The sequence below is a fragment of the Olea europaea genome, chromosome 4 (assembly GCF_002742605.1).
Source record: "Olea europaea var. sylvestris chromosome 4, O_europaea_v1, whole genome shotgun sequence".
Classification (NCBI taxonomy): domain Eukaryota; kingdom Viridiplantae; phylum Streptophyta; class Magnoliopsida; order Lamiales; family Oleaceae; genus Olea; species Olea europaea.
Window position 1 is genome coordinate 863,848 of NC_036240.1, and position 16,436 is coordinate 880,283.

At 37.9% G+C, this 16,436-nt stretch overlaps 4 protein-coding genes across 4 annotated transcripts; all 4 read left to right on the top strand.

Annotated features, from left to right (window-relative positions):
• Nucleotides 1–2,048: 2,048 nt before the first annotated feature.
• On the top strand, nucleotides 2,049–3,583 carry LOC111393186 (probable sarcosine oxidase). The gene has a single exon (XM_023018598.1). It carries the CDS (start codon nucleotides 2,196–2,198, stop codon nucleotides 3,423–3,425), a length of 1,230 nt encoding a protein of 409 aa, XP_022874366.1. The 5' UTR covers nucleotides 2,049–2,195; the 3' UTR covers nucleotides 3,426–3,583.
• Nucleotides 3,584–3,716: 133 nt separating this feature from the next.
• LOC111393185 (UDP-glycosyltransferase 74G1-like) lies at nucleotides 3,717–6,236 on the top strand. The gene is made up of 2 exons (XM_023018597.1): nucleotides 3,717–5,312; nucleotides 5,377–6,236. The coding sequence occupies exons 1-2, from the start codon at nucleotides 4,665–4,667 to the stop codon at nucleotides 6,103–6,105; spliced, it is 1,377 nt and encodes a 458-aa protein (XP_022874365.1). The 5' UTR covers nucleotides 3,717–4,664; the 3' UTR covers nucleotides 6,106–6,236.
• Nucleotides 6,237–11,761: 5,525 nt separating this feature from the next.
• On the top strand, nucleotides 11,762–13,256 carry LOC111393188 (probable sarcosine oxidase). The gene has a single exon (XM_023018601.1). It carries the CDS (start codon nucleotides 11,869–11,871, stop codon nucleotides 13,096–13,098), a length of 1,230 nt encoding a protein of 409 aa, XP_022874369.1. The 5' UTR covers nucleotides 11,762–11,868; the 3' UTR covers nucleotides 13,099–13,256.
• Nucleotides 13,257–13,389: 133 nt separating this feature from the next.
• Nucleotides 13,390–15,910, top strand: LOC111393187 (UDP-glycosyltransferase 74G1-like). The gene is made up of 2 exons (XM_023018599.1): nucleotides 13,390–14,986; nucleotides 15,051–15,910. Exons 1-2 carry the CDS (start codon nucleotides 14,339–14,341, stop codon nucleotides 15,777–15,779), a joined length of 1,377 nt encoding a protein of 458 aa, XP_022874367.1. The 5' UTR covers nucleotides 13,390–14,338; the 3' UTR covers nucleotides 15,780–15,910.
• The last annotated feature ends 526 nt before the right edge of the window (nucleotides 15,911–16,436 follow it).

A 16,436-nucleotide genomic window follows, 5' to 3' on the forward strand; every position in this document is an offset into this window, starting at 1 on the left:
TGTGACCGCATAGTGTTTACACTCACATAGTGTTATTTCGGGGACAAAATTTCCTTTTTCCGCGTTTTTTTCCACATTTTGTTAGAATTTTATTCTTAGTCAAATTCTTATGATAGTGGATGGTTATTTTCGAGATTCTACTAGATTGTTAGTATTTTATTCCTTTTTTTTCTTCTATTCTAGGATTTAGTATGAAATAGAAGTTTATTTCTTCATTGTAAATGAACCTTTGACATATTGATTAATTGAAAGGATTTAATTGCTTTCTCTTTGTTCTTCCAATTGAACAACTTTCGAACTTATCAAGATCTAATTTTTGTGGCGTTCAAATCAATCGGGTGAGATTCCATAATTTTGCGTAATCAAGAGGTTCGCACATCGTCGGCGATTTGGGTTGCTTGGTTCCAAATTTATTGAATTCGAATCCAAAATCTTGCTTTGGCTTTCTTGAGAAGATTTTCATCTTGTTCGCGGGTTCCGTAGCGTTTGCCTACGTGGGTTCACATCACTTTTATATATATATATAAAAACTTAAATAGAGCATAGACCAATATTGGTTCGAGTGCCCGAGGACTTCTGCCATGTTGTCATCCATGGTCAAAGATTTGAAATATTAAGGGACCCCTGGCCATAAAAGTTGATTTTTTAAATACAAATTGATTAGCTTAAAAGTCCAATGCATAAAATAAATGTCGGCCATTAATCATTAATTAATGAAGTTTATGATTGAGATTGAATTCATTGTGTCCATCTGTAGTTGAGTTGGTATATAAAGAAGATTTCATATATTACAAGAATATTCTCTAGAAATTATAAAATTCATACCAAAACTGGGAAAGGACAAGAAAAGAATAATATTGAACCGTCATTTGTTAAATAAAATTGAAAAATGTATACTATTTTATTGGTCCTAATCAAAGGTATCTAATGGCGGTATAAATGATTTTTTTTTAAGAATAATGGGAGACAAAAAGTTAATAAAAAGCAAAGACTGTCATTCAGCTACAATAGGATCACATGTGTCACGTGTTGGGCTAAGTTCAAAGTTCACTAATTATGTAAATGATTAAGTTTCAAAATATATAATTTTTTTAGGAATAATTGTAGCGGCGATCTTAATCTTTGATTGATAAGAGCATTGCTCTCAAACTTTTTAAACTAGTGCTGCAAAAGAGTATCTAGACGGTTTTACTTCAAAACTTCGTTAGCTGATCAAAAGTCAATATATGACTATAATTTGATCAATTTTAATGTATTTTTAATGTTTTATTTATTAAAAATAATAATTTGCCTCGAAGTCCCAAATCTTCAAAAATATGCAATGAAAATTCCAAACATTTATAAAATTTGTACTAGAAGGAACTCCAAGGATCCACACAACCATCCAACCACAATGCTTAATCCTTATTCCACCTAACCCCACCCATTGATAGGTGAATGAACCTCTGCCGTTGCCTTACATTCTCTTTATTTATTTATTTTCAGTTATTTAAATGTTCTTATTAGGAGGAAATGAAGTTGATCTTTGGGGAAAATGGGGTAGGCGGAGGTGACAATGTTGTATCTATAGCTTTGGCAGCAACGATTGTTTTGATGCTTACCAGTCAAGATGTGGGATATTTGTTCCATGGTTAGGTTATGGCTTATGGGTAAGGGAGAATATATTTTATAGACCTCAACCTCATAGCAACGATGATCCCATTTTTGGTCAACCATCTTGGCTTGGCCTCGCATCGCAGTGGTTGCGAACTACTGTTGTTTTATACTCAACTTTTCTCTTTACATTAATCCATTGATTGATTTACCTGAAACATTAAATTAAAATTTAAGGCAAGATCAACAATTAATTTTAACTACACATTTCATTTAATATACAACTTTAAAACAAACATGGGCCAAGTTTATTTAATCATTCAATACGAAGTTACAAACGACGGGGTCGTTGTAACTTTCCATATATATATATATATATTAATGAATTACGTTACATATTGACGTTAATAAATGATAGTATTATTATATATATTCCACGTTTGGCGATAAAAATTGATAAAAGCTTTGAATCCATAAAATTTGTTTTGGCATTTTGTCCACCAAATTAAAGAGGTCACTGCCCTTCACACCAACTTCTGACAGCACAGAAATTCTGTTGGAGTTTCTTCTCAATTCTAGAGAAAGGAAAAATTTCTAGCAAAATGTTTGATGTTATAGTGATTGGAGCAGGGGTTATTGGAAGTTCCGCGGCTTATCATACCGCGAAACGAGGCTTCAAAACCATTCTTCTCGAGCAGTTTGACTTCTTGCACCACCGTGGCTCGTCCCACGGTGAGTCAAGAACAATCCGTGCAACCTATCCCGAAGACTACTATTCGAGCATGGTGCTTGAATCCTCCCGTCTTTGGGAAGAAGCAGAAGCTGAAATCGGATACAAGGTCTACTTCAAGACGATTCAATTGGATATGGGGCCATCAGATAACAAATCTCTACAAGCTGTCATTAGCAGTTGCAAGAAAAACTCGATTCCGGTTAGGGTTCTTGATCATTCCCAGGTTTATGAGGAATTTTCGGGCATTTTTGAGTTGCCTGAGGATTGGATTGGTTTTGTAACCGAGCACGGGGGAGTACTTAAGCCGACAAAAGCTGTGTCCATGTTTCAAACACTTGCACTCAAGAATGGGGCAATGCTCAGGGACAACATGGAAGTGACAAAAATTAAGAAAGATGGAGTACAAGGAGGGGTTTTGGTGCGTACGAGGAATGGTCAGGAATTTTATGGTAAGAAATGTGTTGTGACAGTTGGGGCATGGATGAAAAATTTGGTCCGAGAAATTACAAGCCAAATGCTGCCTATACAGCCATTGGAAACTTCTGTACATTATTGGAAGATTAAACAAGGGTTTGAGGATAAATTCACAATCCAAAATGGTGGTTTTCCTACATTTGCAAGCTATGGCGAGCCTTATGTATATGGCACGCCATCGTTGGAGTTCCCGGGATTGATCAAAATCGGGGTGCACGGAGGACGGCCGTGTGAGCCTAACGAACGGACATGGGTGGCGGCCAGCCCTACAGTGGTGGATTCTTTAAAGAAATGGATTGAAGCAAGATTTCAAGGACTTGTTGATCCAAGTGGACCAGTTATGTCACAGTCTTGCATGTACTCAATGACCCCGGACGAGGATTTTGTTATTGATTTTTTAGGCGGCGATTTTGGGAAGGAAGTGGTGGTCGCAGGGGGATTTTCAGGGCATGGATTCAAGATGGCACCTTTGGTAGGGCGGATACTGGCAGAGCTGGTGGCGGATGGAGTGGCACAGGGTGTTGACTTGAAGTACTTCGGAATAGGAAGATTCGAGGGTAATCTACAGGGAAATGTGAAGGATTTTGATGATCAGGTTAATCACATTAGCGGATTCTCCATATGACTAATGTTCATGCCATAAATTTTGGGAAGTTTTCTATCCATTGGAATCTTATCTTGTATTTGTCAATGTGCTAATGAAATCACTTTGTTTCGACTCTTTAACAAGTGGGAAGCAAAGTACGAAAAAGAAAGATCGTGGAAATTTCTTGGGGAGTTAAACGTGCTAGTTGATTTTTAACATCAAGCAAAGCCATATCATCTAGAAAAGTTTAAACAGTACTAATTGGAGTGAAGAGATGTAAAGTTTTGCTTGAACATACCCTCAAGTATACGTCTAAAATATTAGTCGGAATCTTGTGCATGCTTGCCTTATCTGCGTCGATCCAATTTGATCACTTGATAGGGGAAAAAAATGATTACAAGAAAATTAAACGATAAGTTCATATATGTTGTCATTAGTGAGCTTGTTCTTCACTTGAAGATTTTTTACTGTAGAAAATAGCATGGTTACTTTCATCACAGTAGTTAAATACTTCAATTATGCGACAAAAGTGTAGCAGAATGTTCGATGTTTTAGAGAAGAAAGAAAGATTAATCTTAACTTTCTCAACTAGTAGTATCTACTCTCCATTATTATCAAGGTTTAACTTTCATCTGTTCAATTTTATTAAAGCTTCAAAAAATTGTTTCAATTTTCGCAGTTTTGTCACGGAAGTAGGGCAGGCTTTTTTGACACCTCTAGACAGTCGTCCCACCTTCGTTACTTTTTTTTTTTATAAAGTTTGGGGGTCTTTTCCTAAACCTACTTTCCTTCTCTAATTTCAAGAATTGGGCTTTAAGCCCTTCTCCAGCTCAACATGGGGCAGACAGACAATACTTTCCAACTCAACTTGTTATTTTTTTTTTATGTGGGAATTGATCTAGAAGTGCAGAATGAATCTAAATCATCAGAATTAGAATAAAAAATGTACTGTTGGTTTTGTCAGCAATGATGCCATTAATTTCATCTTATTACTTGTCTTTCTGTAACCTAATCTATTTGATTAGGTAATATAATTCCTGTCCTAATTCGTGAATATGACATAGACGGCTCGTTTACTAAGGAACAATGTATAGTACTAAACACTATTAAAGAAAAAATATAAGTTTTAAACATAACTGATGAATACAGAAAAGAAAATGACATACAGAAGAGTGCAGAATACTATTGTGCAACATTTTTGGTATAAATAAGTACTTGATAAACTAATACAGTAGAAGAACTGGAGATTTAACTTGCGACTTAATTTATAGGCCAGAGATGGAGAAAGGAAAAGGAGATTATAATGCTCATTGTCTGATCTTACCATATCCAATCCAAGGTCACATAAATCCCATGCTCCAATTCGCAAAGCGTTTGAGGCACAGACGAGTTAAAATCACGCTTGCAGTAACGAAGTTTCTGTACAGCACAATGCAAGAATTTCCGGAATTTGTTTCTATAGAAACAATCTCCGATGGATTTGACGAGGGAGGGAGGGCTCATGCAGGGAGCTTTGAAGAATACTTTGAAACATTCAGTCGAGTTGGCGCAGAAACTTTGATGAAACTTCTTGAAAGGCTTAAAAACTTGGATTGTGCTGTTGATTGCATAATTTTTGATCCATTTCTTTCATGGGGCTTTGATGTTGCAAAAAAATCCGGGCTATTAGCCGCGTTGTTTTTCACTCAATCGTGTGCTGTCGACAATATTTACTACCATGTATACAAAGGGGAAATTAAGCTTCCTCTTTCAGATGACGAAATTATCATTCATGGATTGCCACCACTAGAGCCTAAAGACACTCCTTCTCTCATTTACATTCCTGGATCGCACCCCACGGCTCTTAAAATGCTCGTGAATCAGGTCGAGCACTTCGGGGAAGCAGACTGGACATTTGTCAACTCATTTTACGAGTTGGAACAAGAGGTATGTAACTAGATCCTTAATTACAAGAATAGTCTGAACGTCTGGTTAACAGTTACAATGGCAGGTAATCGACTCTATGGCAAAGTTTTCGCATGTAAAGACAATTGGACCAACCATACCATCAATGTTTATAGATAAGCAACTACAAGATGACAAAGAATATGGTCTCAGTATCTTCAAGCCTAACACTGATGCTTGCAAGAAATGGCTCGAACAACAAGCACCTTGTTCGGTCATTTACGTATCGTTTGGAAGCTTGTCCGAGGTAGGACCTGAGCAAATGGAGGAATTGGCAAAGGGCTTAAAAGCTAGCAACAAGTATTTCCTGTGGGTTGTTAGAGCATCAGAAGAATCGAAACTTCCCAAAAATTATGCAGAAGAATTGTCAGAAAAGGGACTAATAGTTTCATGGTGTCCTCAATTAGAGGTTTTGGCACACGAAGCATTAGGTTGTTTCATCACACATTGTGGGTGGAATTCGACTCTGGAGGCCTTGAGTTTGGGAGTTCCTATGGTTGCAATGCCATGTTGGACTGATCAAAGCACAAATGCTAAATTTGTGAGTGACGTATGGAAAACCGGGATCAGGACTTGGCCTGATGAGAAAGGAATAGTTCGAGATACAGAGATTGTTCGTTGCTTGGAACTTGTGATGGACAGGGAGAAAGGGAAAGAAATTCAAACAAATGCAATCAAATGGAAGAAAATGGCACGAGAAGCAGTTGATAAAGGGGGAAGCTCGGATACAAACATCGACGAATTTGTTTCTGCATTGATGAATCCTCCCATCTGATTAATTTGATTGACATTAATTACAGAATTGTATTTCACTGTGTTCAGTCGATCTATTAATGTACAACCTCCCCATCAAGAATAAATAAAATTGTCCTATCTTATCTAATATAAATCAAGCTTTTAGACTGATGAGAAGGTTCAACATGATACCAAAACAAGCAAATATCATGTACTAAAATCTTGTCTCCATCAATTTATGAAAACAGGTGCACGTTTTAGGCCTTTGAACATAAAGAGGCATTACAGATGAGATTGTGTGATTTAAAGCATAAGAGTCAATATAAAAATTAAGAGACGATATACTGCTGAATAATCCTTCGTTGCACAAACTCACAAAGTACGTCCGCCAAAAACATCATTTTATTAATGTAATGTCAAGATGAACAAATAGGAATATGAAGCACAAAACGCCAGCTTTTGCGCATTGATTAATTCAAACAAAACAAGAATTTGAATCCATACAAGAAGAAAAGAAAACTGCATATAGTTCTTGTCCTACATGTTTGTAAAATAGCACAATGGACGCCACATGACCATTGCAAGGCACACCATCCTGCCGGGCAGGGGTTGTCATGATCCATCCATAAAGAGAAGTGCCATCACCTTGATATGTCCAGCCGCAATTGTATTTCCTTCAGTCGCCATTTTGATTCGTTTATGAAAAAGAATTGCAGCCATTGTTGACAGCCATAATTTAGTCATTTACTTAATGAAGAAGTCTATAAAACATGAAAGAAAAAAAAACTCAACCACCCAAGAAGGAAGGCAGCCACCGAAGATGACCTTTGACTTCATCAAATTAACACCCTCTGCACCACACTTACTTCCAATACCTCCATCTACTGGTCCATTGCCTGCTCAACAAGTTGTTTCCACTTCACTCTCTCCTAAAGCTGCTTCTGTACACACTCAATCGCAGGTAAGTAGTTCCTCTTCTCCCTCTAACACTCATACAGATCCTAACATTCCAGAATCATATTCCTCATGCCATGACATCAACCAAACTGCCCAGCAATTTGAAACTGTTCATTCCCCTTCACATCAACCAAACATACCATCTCGCATGGTCACTCGTGCTCAAAATAATGTCTACAAACCAAAACAACCATTCAACCTACATACCACTACCTCTTCGATTCTTTCCCAAATAGAACCATCATCATTTACCCAAACAAACAACCACTCTAATTGGCGTGATGCCATGAAAGATGAATTTCTTGCTTTTCAGAACAAGAAGACTCGGTCCCTTGTTCCACCCTCATCTACACAAAACGTTGTCGGGTGTAAATGGGTCTATCAAATCAAAAGGAACCTAAATGGCTCTGTTGCTCGTTATAAAGCTCGTCTTGTGGCAAAAGGGTTTCATCAACGACTCAAAATTGACTTTACAGAAACTTTTAGCCTAGTGATTAAACCAGCCACAATTCACATTCTTCTAACTATTGCCATAACTCGTGGTTGGGTTTTGAATCAATTGGATGTTAATAATGCATTCCTACAAGGCACTCTATCTGAATGTGTTTACATGCAACAACCTCAAGGATTTGTTGACCCTCAATATCCTTCTCATGTTTGCAAATTACATAAAGCAATCACTCCTCGGGCATGGTACAATGAACTTCACTCCTTTCTTCTTGCATATGGATTTATCAATTCAAAGAGTGATACCTCTCTCTTTATCTACAATTCGGGAACTATCATTATGTGCTTGCTTGCGTATGTGGACGACATTATACTTACCAGTAATCATCCTCCAACTCTTCAATATTTCACTAGTGAGCTATCTAACAGGTTCTCTCTCAAAGATCTCGACAAACTTAGCTACTTCTTAGGTGTTGAAACAGCTCGGACCTCCAATGGTTTGTTCCTATCTCAAAGAAAGTATATTCTAGAGCTTTTTCAACGAACTAATATGCAAAAGGCCAAGGAAGTTAGTATCCAACGGTCCATTTTAGAAACGCTCAAACTTGATGATGGTTCCCATGACATGATCCAACTGATTATCGTCAGGTGCTTGGCTCACTTCAGTATCTTTCTCTTACACGGCCTGATGTTAGCTATGTCGTTAACAAGTTGGCTCAATTCATGTACAAACCAACCTCCAATCGTTGGCTTTGCTATTAAATGAGTTCTTCGCTATCTCAAAAGAACCCCTCATTATGGTGTCTTCATTTCAGCTCAATCCCCTCGCACTTCATGCCTTTGCCGATGCCAACTCGAGTGGTGATGTTGATACACATCACTCTACATCTACTTATGTTGTATTTCTTGGCTCCAATCCTATTAGTTGGAGCTCTAAGAAACAATCTACTATAGCCCGCTCTTCAATCGAGGCCGAATATTGTGCTATTGCTGCTGCTACTGTTGAGGTGAATTGGCTCACTAACTTGCTACGAGAACTAGTTGTATCAATCCCAGCTCCTCCAACAATTTACCATGACAATGTTGGTGCCACTTACTTATGCTCCAACCCTATTTTTCACTCGTGTATGAAACACATTGTCATTGACTTTCATTTTGTGCATGATCAAGTTTCTCACAAGTTACTTCACATTTCACATGTCCGTAATACAGATCAACTTGCTGACTCTCTCACTAAACCTTTAGCTTGGAAGCAGTTCCAAACTTATTGGTCCAAGCTTAGTGTCCTTCTGGGACCCTTACGCTTGCGGGGGTATGATAGAGCACAAAATTATCAGAGTATTTTATTCTTTGCACAAAATTATCAGAGTATTTTATTCTTTGCACAAAATTATCAGAGTATTTTATTCTTTGCACAAAATTATCAGAGTATTTTATTCTTTGCACAAAATTATCAGAGTATTTTATTGTTTCTTTAATTGTAATCCTATTATAATTCTCTCCTTATTTAGTTGATTTTATTTCCTACTGTATAGACTAGACTAATGGACTGACTCTACTAGATTAGTGGAACTGATTTCCCTTGCCAGTATTTTATTCTTTCTTTAATTGTAATCCTATTATATAGACTTGTAATCATCCCTATCAACACATATTGGAATATTCAATCTCTTTAGATAATATTAAATATTAATGTTTCTATAGGTTTGATCATTACTGTTCAGCACTTTGGCATTAACACGATGGATGAAAGCAAAAATCGTTTGCCAAAACTGTTATATTTGTTGGGAATATTACAACAATAAACGTGCAAATTCACAAAACGTAACTTATACATTCACAAATTCAAATCAAAGTTTCGACTTACCGACTCTGGATTTGAGAAGATAAATAATAATTACCGAATCTGATTTTGAACACATGAATATGGATTCATCCATTTCCATTCTTGAATTTCAACCTTACATGAAATCAAAGAGTAATAGTTAATTTCTGAAATCAAATATGATGAAAGAAATCTGAAATAAGGAAAATTATATGTAAGTGATGCGATTGGCCGAGGCAAGTGTTTGATACTCTTTCCTTAAGATGAATTTGCCCTGCATCGGTGTTAACGGTTTTCGACGACCATCTTTCAAGATACAACAACCACGTTAAGTCATAGGAGCACTCCAAATGACTTCAACTAACGAACTCGAACGGAATTCCCTCCCTATCATAACTATGATTTGAATGTAAGATATAATCACTTCTACAAAGTATTTGATGCAACATGACATAAAATGAATAATATGAAATTTCAAATGAACGTCCAAAGGGGGAAGGGACACAGGGTGAAGGAATATATAAAAGTTGAAAGGATGTGGGTGAAGGGACACCCCAAATTCAGCATTTTCATAAAAAGTTGCAACACTTTATTTCGAATCTGTACCATTTCGAAAAGTTGCAACACTTCGTTCTTTTAATTTTGGATTGCAATTTCTCATTCATCGGAATTGATTTCGGGATTCCAAATATACCATGACGATCTGCTTGACGAGTAGAATAAGTTGATCTATTTACTTTTATAATTTGACCATCAAATCAAGTCTGAATATTCGACCAAAATTGGCGTGAAGTCATTTTTTTCATTTTGGTTTTAATACTTAACCGACTTTTCAATTACTTTTGAACCAATTCCAACGACTTTTCCACTTCCTGATTTTGGGTCTTTGTTGCTTAACACACTCTGAATCATCATCACATTTCCAGTTCCTGATTTTGGGTCTTTGCTCACTGTATTTCATTTGAATTCTGTGTAAGTTTTTTCTTCTCTCTGTAACACCGGCACGCACAATGCAGAAAAGGGCTGTATTTCTTCGTTAGGATTTGGTGAAGGAAGTAATGGAAGCGATTTTTTATAAGAAGCCAGATTGATGTCTATGTTCTATATAAAAATTCGTAGAGAAGGAGCAAAATTAAGAACAGGTGGTTTAAAAGATTCTCTTTTGCCTACCTGTGTTTGTTAAAAGTTTTGTGGGGGGGTTTTTGTTAAAAATAGGAAGTGGAGTCGAGTTGATTTTATGTTTTACTTAGGTGAAATGGTTGAAGGCAATTAAAATTTGATATCTGCTCGAAAGTTGTTAAAAGCAAGTGTCGAGAAATCAAAGGCTTTGGGATTGTCTTTAGAGAAAGCTGGCCTAGATTAGATGAGATTAATCATAGATTAGTATCTTTGGAAGTTGCAATTTTCCCTATTCGGGCCCTCGGTGCTTTTGGGGGTCACATAGATCGAGCTGGTGTCCCCGCGGCTGCAGTTCTTAAGGTTTTTGATGTCATTCATGGGCTTGAGAATCATTATCTGATCCTCAGTCTGATCTTCCATGGTATCTCGGCATGCTTAAACGGCTTGAGGAGGTGCTGAGGTTCTTGGGGGAGAATTGTTGGATGGCGATTCAATGGTTGGCTGATATTATGGAGTATTTTAAGCACCGTAATGTGGCAGATGGCAGGTTTATTTCAGGTTTGAAAATGGCAGTGAAGCATCTTCAGGAATTGGAGGTGGCTGAGGAAAAGGGTCGCGTAGATGGAGGTCTTCTTGAGATTTCTTTGGAGAGGTTGAGGAATGAGTTTCGCTGGCTTTTGACTGAAAACAGTGCTCCATTGCAAATGTCCTTGCCAACATTGGGCGAGCAAGCCTCCATTGCTTCATCACCTTTATTAGTGGCTGTGATACAGAAGCTACAGGCTATACTCAGGAGATCAATTGCAAACTGTAAGAAAAAAATGGTGCAGGGAGTCAGGCGCCATGGCGCCCAAATTGAAAGTAAGATGCAGTGAGGCGGGCACCATGGCGCCCATGTTTCTACACGAAACTTGGCTCCATGGCGCCACTCATGGGCGCCATGGCGCCCGACTCAGCTATTTATATAGCTGTTTTTCCCCCTTCATGAAGACCCCATTTTGAGAGCAAAATAGAAGAGAAAGCTTGGATAGAATTTTACAAAATTGAGGTTGTTCATCTTGGGTATAAATTCAAAGCTATTTATATTCTTGGGGATTAACTTGAGGCTTGTTCAAGTAATCCAAATACATTGTTCTTTCAATATACATTGAAAATCATTTCTTCCCCATTTTCTTGTTCTTGAAGTGGTTTGGGATTTTTTCACATTGTCAAGCTTTATTTCTTGGGCAATCTTGGGAGGTCGTTTTCCCAACAATTTGGTATCAGAGCTTCTTCTTAAATCAAGGTGGTTAAGCTTCGATTTTTGGTGAGTTGCTTGAACTTTGTTGTGCACACAAGGTGGCATTTTGTCCACCAAATTAAAGAGGTCACTGCCCTTCACACCAACTTCTGACAGTACAGAAATTCTGTTGGAGTTTCTTCTCAATTCTAGAGAGAGGAAAAATTTCTAGCAAAATGTTTGATGTTATAGTGATTGGAGCAGGGGTTATTGGAAGTTCAGCGGCTTATCATACCGCGAAACGAGGCTTCAAAACCATTCTTCTCGAGCAGTTTGACTTCTTGCACCACCGTGGCTCGTCCCACGGTGAGTCAAGAACAATCCGTGCAACCTATCCCGAAGACTACTATTCGAGCATGGTGCTTGAATCCTCCCGTCTTTGGGAAGAAGCAGAAGCTGAAATCGGATACAAGGTCTACTTCAAGACGATTCAATTGGATATGGGGCCATCAGATAACAAATCTCTACAAGCTGTCATTAGCAGTTGCAAGAAAAACTCGATTCCGGTTAGGGTTCTTGATCATTCCCAGGTTTATGAGGAATTTTCGGGCATTTTTGAGTTGCCTGAGGATTGGATTGGTTTTGTAACCGAGCACGGGGGAGTACTTAAGCCGACAAAAGCTGTGTCCATGTTTCAAACACTTGCACTCAAGAATGGGGCAATGCTCAGGGACAACATGGAAGTGACAAAAATTAAGAAAGATGGAGTACAAGGAGGGGTTTTGGTGCGTACGAGGAATGGTCAGGAATTTTATGGTAAGAAATGTGTTGTGACAGTTGGGGCATGGATGAAAAATTTGGTCCGAGAAATTACAAGCCAAATGCTGCCTATACAGCCATTGGAAACTTCTGTACATTATTGGAAGATTAAACAAGGGTTTGAGGATAAATTCACAATCCAAAATGGTGGTTTTCCTACATTTGCAAGCTATGGCGAGCCTTATGTATATGGCACGCCATCGTTGGAGTTCCCGGGATTGATCAAAATCGGGGTGCACGGAGGACGGCCGTGTGAGCCTAACGAACGGACATGGGTGGCGGCCAGCCCTACAGTGGTGGATTCTTTAAAGAAATGGATTGAAGCAAGATTTCAAGGACTTGTTGATCCAAGTGGACCAGTTATGTCACAGTCTTGCATGTACTCAATGACCCCGGACGAGGATTTTGTTATTGATTTTTTAGGCGGCGATTTTGGGAAGGAAGTGGTGGTCGCAGGGGGATTTTCAGGGCATGGATTCAAGATGGCACCTTTGGTAGGGCGGATACTGGCAGAGCTGGTGGCGGATGGAGTGGCACAGGGTGTTGACTTGAAGTACTTCGGAATAGGAAGATTCGAGGGTAATCTACAGGGAAATGTGAAGGATTTTGATGATCAGGTTAATCACATTAGCGGATTCTCCATATGACTAATGTTCATGCCATAAATTTTGGGAAGTTTTCTATCCATTGGAATCTTATCTTGTATTTGTCAATGTGCTAATGAAATCACTTTGTTTCGACTCTTTAACAAGTGGGAAGCAAAGTACGAAAAAGAAAGATCGTGGAAATTTCTTGGGGAGTTAAACGTGCTAGTTGATTTTTAACATCAAGCAAAGCCATATCATCTAGAAAAGTTTAAACAGTACTAATTGGAGTGAAGAGATGTAAAGTTTTGCTTGAACATACCCTCAAGTATACGTCTAAAATATTAGTCGGAATCTTGTGCATGCTTGCCTTATCTGCGTCGATCCAATTTGATTACTTGATAGGGGAAAAAAAATGATTACAAGAAAATTAAACGATAAGTTCATATATGTTGTCATTATTGAGCTTGTTCTTCACTTGAAGATTTTTTACTGTAGAAAATAGCATGGTTACTTTCATCACAGTAGTTAAATACTTCAATTATGCGACAAAAGTGTAGCAGAATGTTCGATGTTTTAGAGAAGAAAGAAAGATTAATCTTAACTTTCTCAACTAGTAGTATCTACTCTCCATTATTATCAAGGTTTAACTTTCATCTGTTCAATTTTATTAAAGCTTCAAAAAATTGTTTCAATTTTCGCAGTTTTGTCACGGAAGTAGGGCAGGCTTTTTTGACACCACTAGACAGTCGTCCCACCTTCGTTACTTTTTTTTTTTATAAAGTTTGGGGGTCTTTTCCTAAACCTACTTTCCTTCTCTAATTTCAAGAATTGGGCTTTAAGCCCTTCTCCAGCTCAACATGGGGCAGACAGACAATACTTTCCAACTCAACTTGTTATTTTTTTTTATGTGGGAATTGATCTAGAAGGTGCAGAATGAATCTAAATCATCAGAATTAGAATAAAAAATGTACTGTTGGTTTTGTCAGCAATGATGCCATTAATTTCATCTTATTACTTGTCTTTCTGTAACCTAATCTATTTGATTAGGTAATATAATTCCTGTCCTAATTCGTGAATATGACATAGACGGCTCGTTTACTAAGGAACAATGTATAGTACTAAACACTATTAAAGAAAAAATATAAGTTTTAAACATAACTGATGAATACAGAAAAGAAAATGACATACAGAAGAGTGCAGAATACTATTGTGCAACATTTTTGGTATAAATAAGTACTTGATAAACTAATACAGTAGAAGAACTGGAGATTTAACTTGCGACTTAATTTATAGGCCAGAGATGGAGAAAGGAAAAGGAGATTATAATGCTCATTGTCTGATCTTACCATATCCAATCCAAGGTCACATAAATCCCATGCTCCAATTCGCAAAGCGTTTGAGGCACAGACGAGTTAAAATCACGCTTGCAGTAACGAAGTTTCTGTACAGCACAATGCAAGAATTTCCGGAATTTGTTTCTATAGAAACAATCTCCGATGGATTTGACGAGGGAGGGAGGGCTCATGCAGGGAGCTTTGAAGAATACTTTGAAACATTCAGTCGAGTTGGCGCAGAAACTTTGATGAAACTTCTTGAAAGGCTTAAAAACTTGGATTGTGCTGTTGATTGCATAATTTTTGATCCATTTCTTTCATGGGGCTTTGATGTTGCAAAAAAATCCGGGCTATTAGCCGCGTTGTTTTTCACTCAATCGTGTGCTGTCGACAATATTTACTACCATGTATACAAAGGGGAAATTAAGCTTCCTCTTTCAGATGACGAAATTATCATTCATGGATTGCCACCACTAGAGCCTAAAGACACTCCTTCTCTCATTTACATTCCTGGATCACACCCCACGGCTCTTAAAATGCTCGTGAATCAGGTCGAGCACCTCGGGGAAGCAGACTGGACATTTGTCAACTCATTTTACGAGTTGGAACAAGAGGTATGTAACTAGATTCTTAATTACACGGATAGTCTGAACATCTGGTTAACAGTTACAATGGCAGGTAATCGACTCTATGGCAAAGTTTTCGCATGTAAAGACAATTGGACCAACCATACCATCAATGTTTATAGATAAGCAACTACAAGATGACAAAGAATATGGTCTCAGTATCTTCAAGCCTAACACTGATGCTTGCAAGAAATGGCTCGAACAACAAGCACCTTGTTCGGTCATTTACGTATCGTTTGGAAGCTTGTCCGAGGTAGGACCTGAGCAAATGGAGGAATTGGCAAAGGGCTTAAAAGCTAGCAACAAGTATTTCCTGTGGGTTGTTAGAGCATCAGAAGAATCGAAACTTCCCAAAAATTATGCAGAAGAATTGTCAGAAAAGGGACTAATAGTTTCATGGTGTCCTCAATTAGAGGTTTTGGCACACGAAGCATTAGGTTGTTTCATCACACATTGTGGGTGGAATTCGACTCTGGAGGCCTTGAGTTTGGGAGTTCCTATGGTTGCAATGCCATGTTGGACTGATCAAAGCACAAATGCTAAATTTGTGAGTGACGTATGGAAAACCGGGATCAGGACTTGGCCTGATGAGAAAGGAATAGTTCGAGATACAGAGATTGTTCGTTGCTTGGAACTTGTGATGGACAGGGAGAAAGGGAAAGAAATTCAAACAAATGCAATCAAATGGAAGAAAATGGCACGAGAAGCAGTTGATAAAGGGGGAAGCTCGGATACAAACATCGACGAATTTGTTTCTGCATTGATGAATCCTCCCATCTGATTAATTTGATTGACATTAATTACAGAATTGTATTTCACTGTGTTCAGTCGATCTATTAATGTACAACCTCCCCATCAAGAATAAATAAAATTGTCCTATCTTATCTAATATAAATCAAGCTTTTAGACTGATGAGAAGATTCAACATGATACCAAAACAAGCAAATATCATGTACTAAAATCTTGTCTCCATCAATTTATGAAAACAGGTGCACGTTTTAGGCCTTTGAACATAAAGAGGCATTACAGATGAGATTGTGTGATTTAAAGCATAAGAGTCAATATAAAAATTAAGAGACGATATACTGCTGAATAATCCTTCGTTGCACAAACTCACAAAGTACGTCCGCCAAAAACATCATTTTATTAATGTAATGTCAAGATGAACAAATAGGAATATGAAGCACAAAACGCCAGCTTTTGCGCATTGATTAATTCAAACAAAACAAGAATTTGAATCCATACAAGAAGAAAAGAAAACTGCATATAGTTCTTGTCCTACATGTTTGTAAAATAGCACAATGGACGCCACATGACCATTGCAAGGCACACCATCCTGCCGGGCAGGGGTTGTCATGATCCATCCATAAAGAGAAGTGCCATCACCTTGATATGTCCAGCCGCAATTGTATTTCCTTCAGTCGCCATTTTGATTCGT

Bases quoted from the DNA above. Each gene is read 5' to 3' on its own strand.
- LOC111393186 (XM_023018598.1), top strand. From the start codon at position 2,196: ATGTTTGATGTTATAGTGATTGGAGCAGGGGTTATTGGAAGTTCCGCG.
- LOC111393185 (XM_023018597.1), top strand. From the start codon at position 4,665: ATGGAGAAAGGAAAAGGAGATTATAATGCTCATTGTCTGATCTTACCA. The intron at 5,313-5,376 runs GTATGTAACTAG...TTACAATGGCAG, and splicing joins TTTACGAGTTGGAACAAGAG to GTAATCGACTCTATGGCAAA.
- LOC111393187 (XM_023018599.1), top strand. From the start codon at position 14,339: ATGGAGAAAGGAAAAGGAGATTATAATGCTCATTGTCTGATCTTACCA. The intron at 14,987-15,050 runs GTATGTAACTAG...TTACAATGGCAG, and splicing joins TTTACGAGTTGGAACAAGAG to GTAATCGACTCTATGGCAAA.
- LOC111393188 (XM_023018601.1), top strand. From the start codon at position 11,869: ATGTTTGATGTTATAGTGATTGGAGCAGGGGTTATTGGAAGTTCAGCG.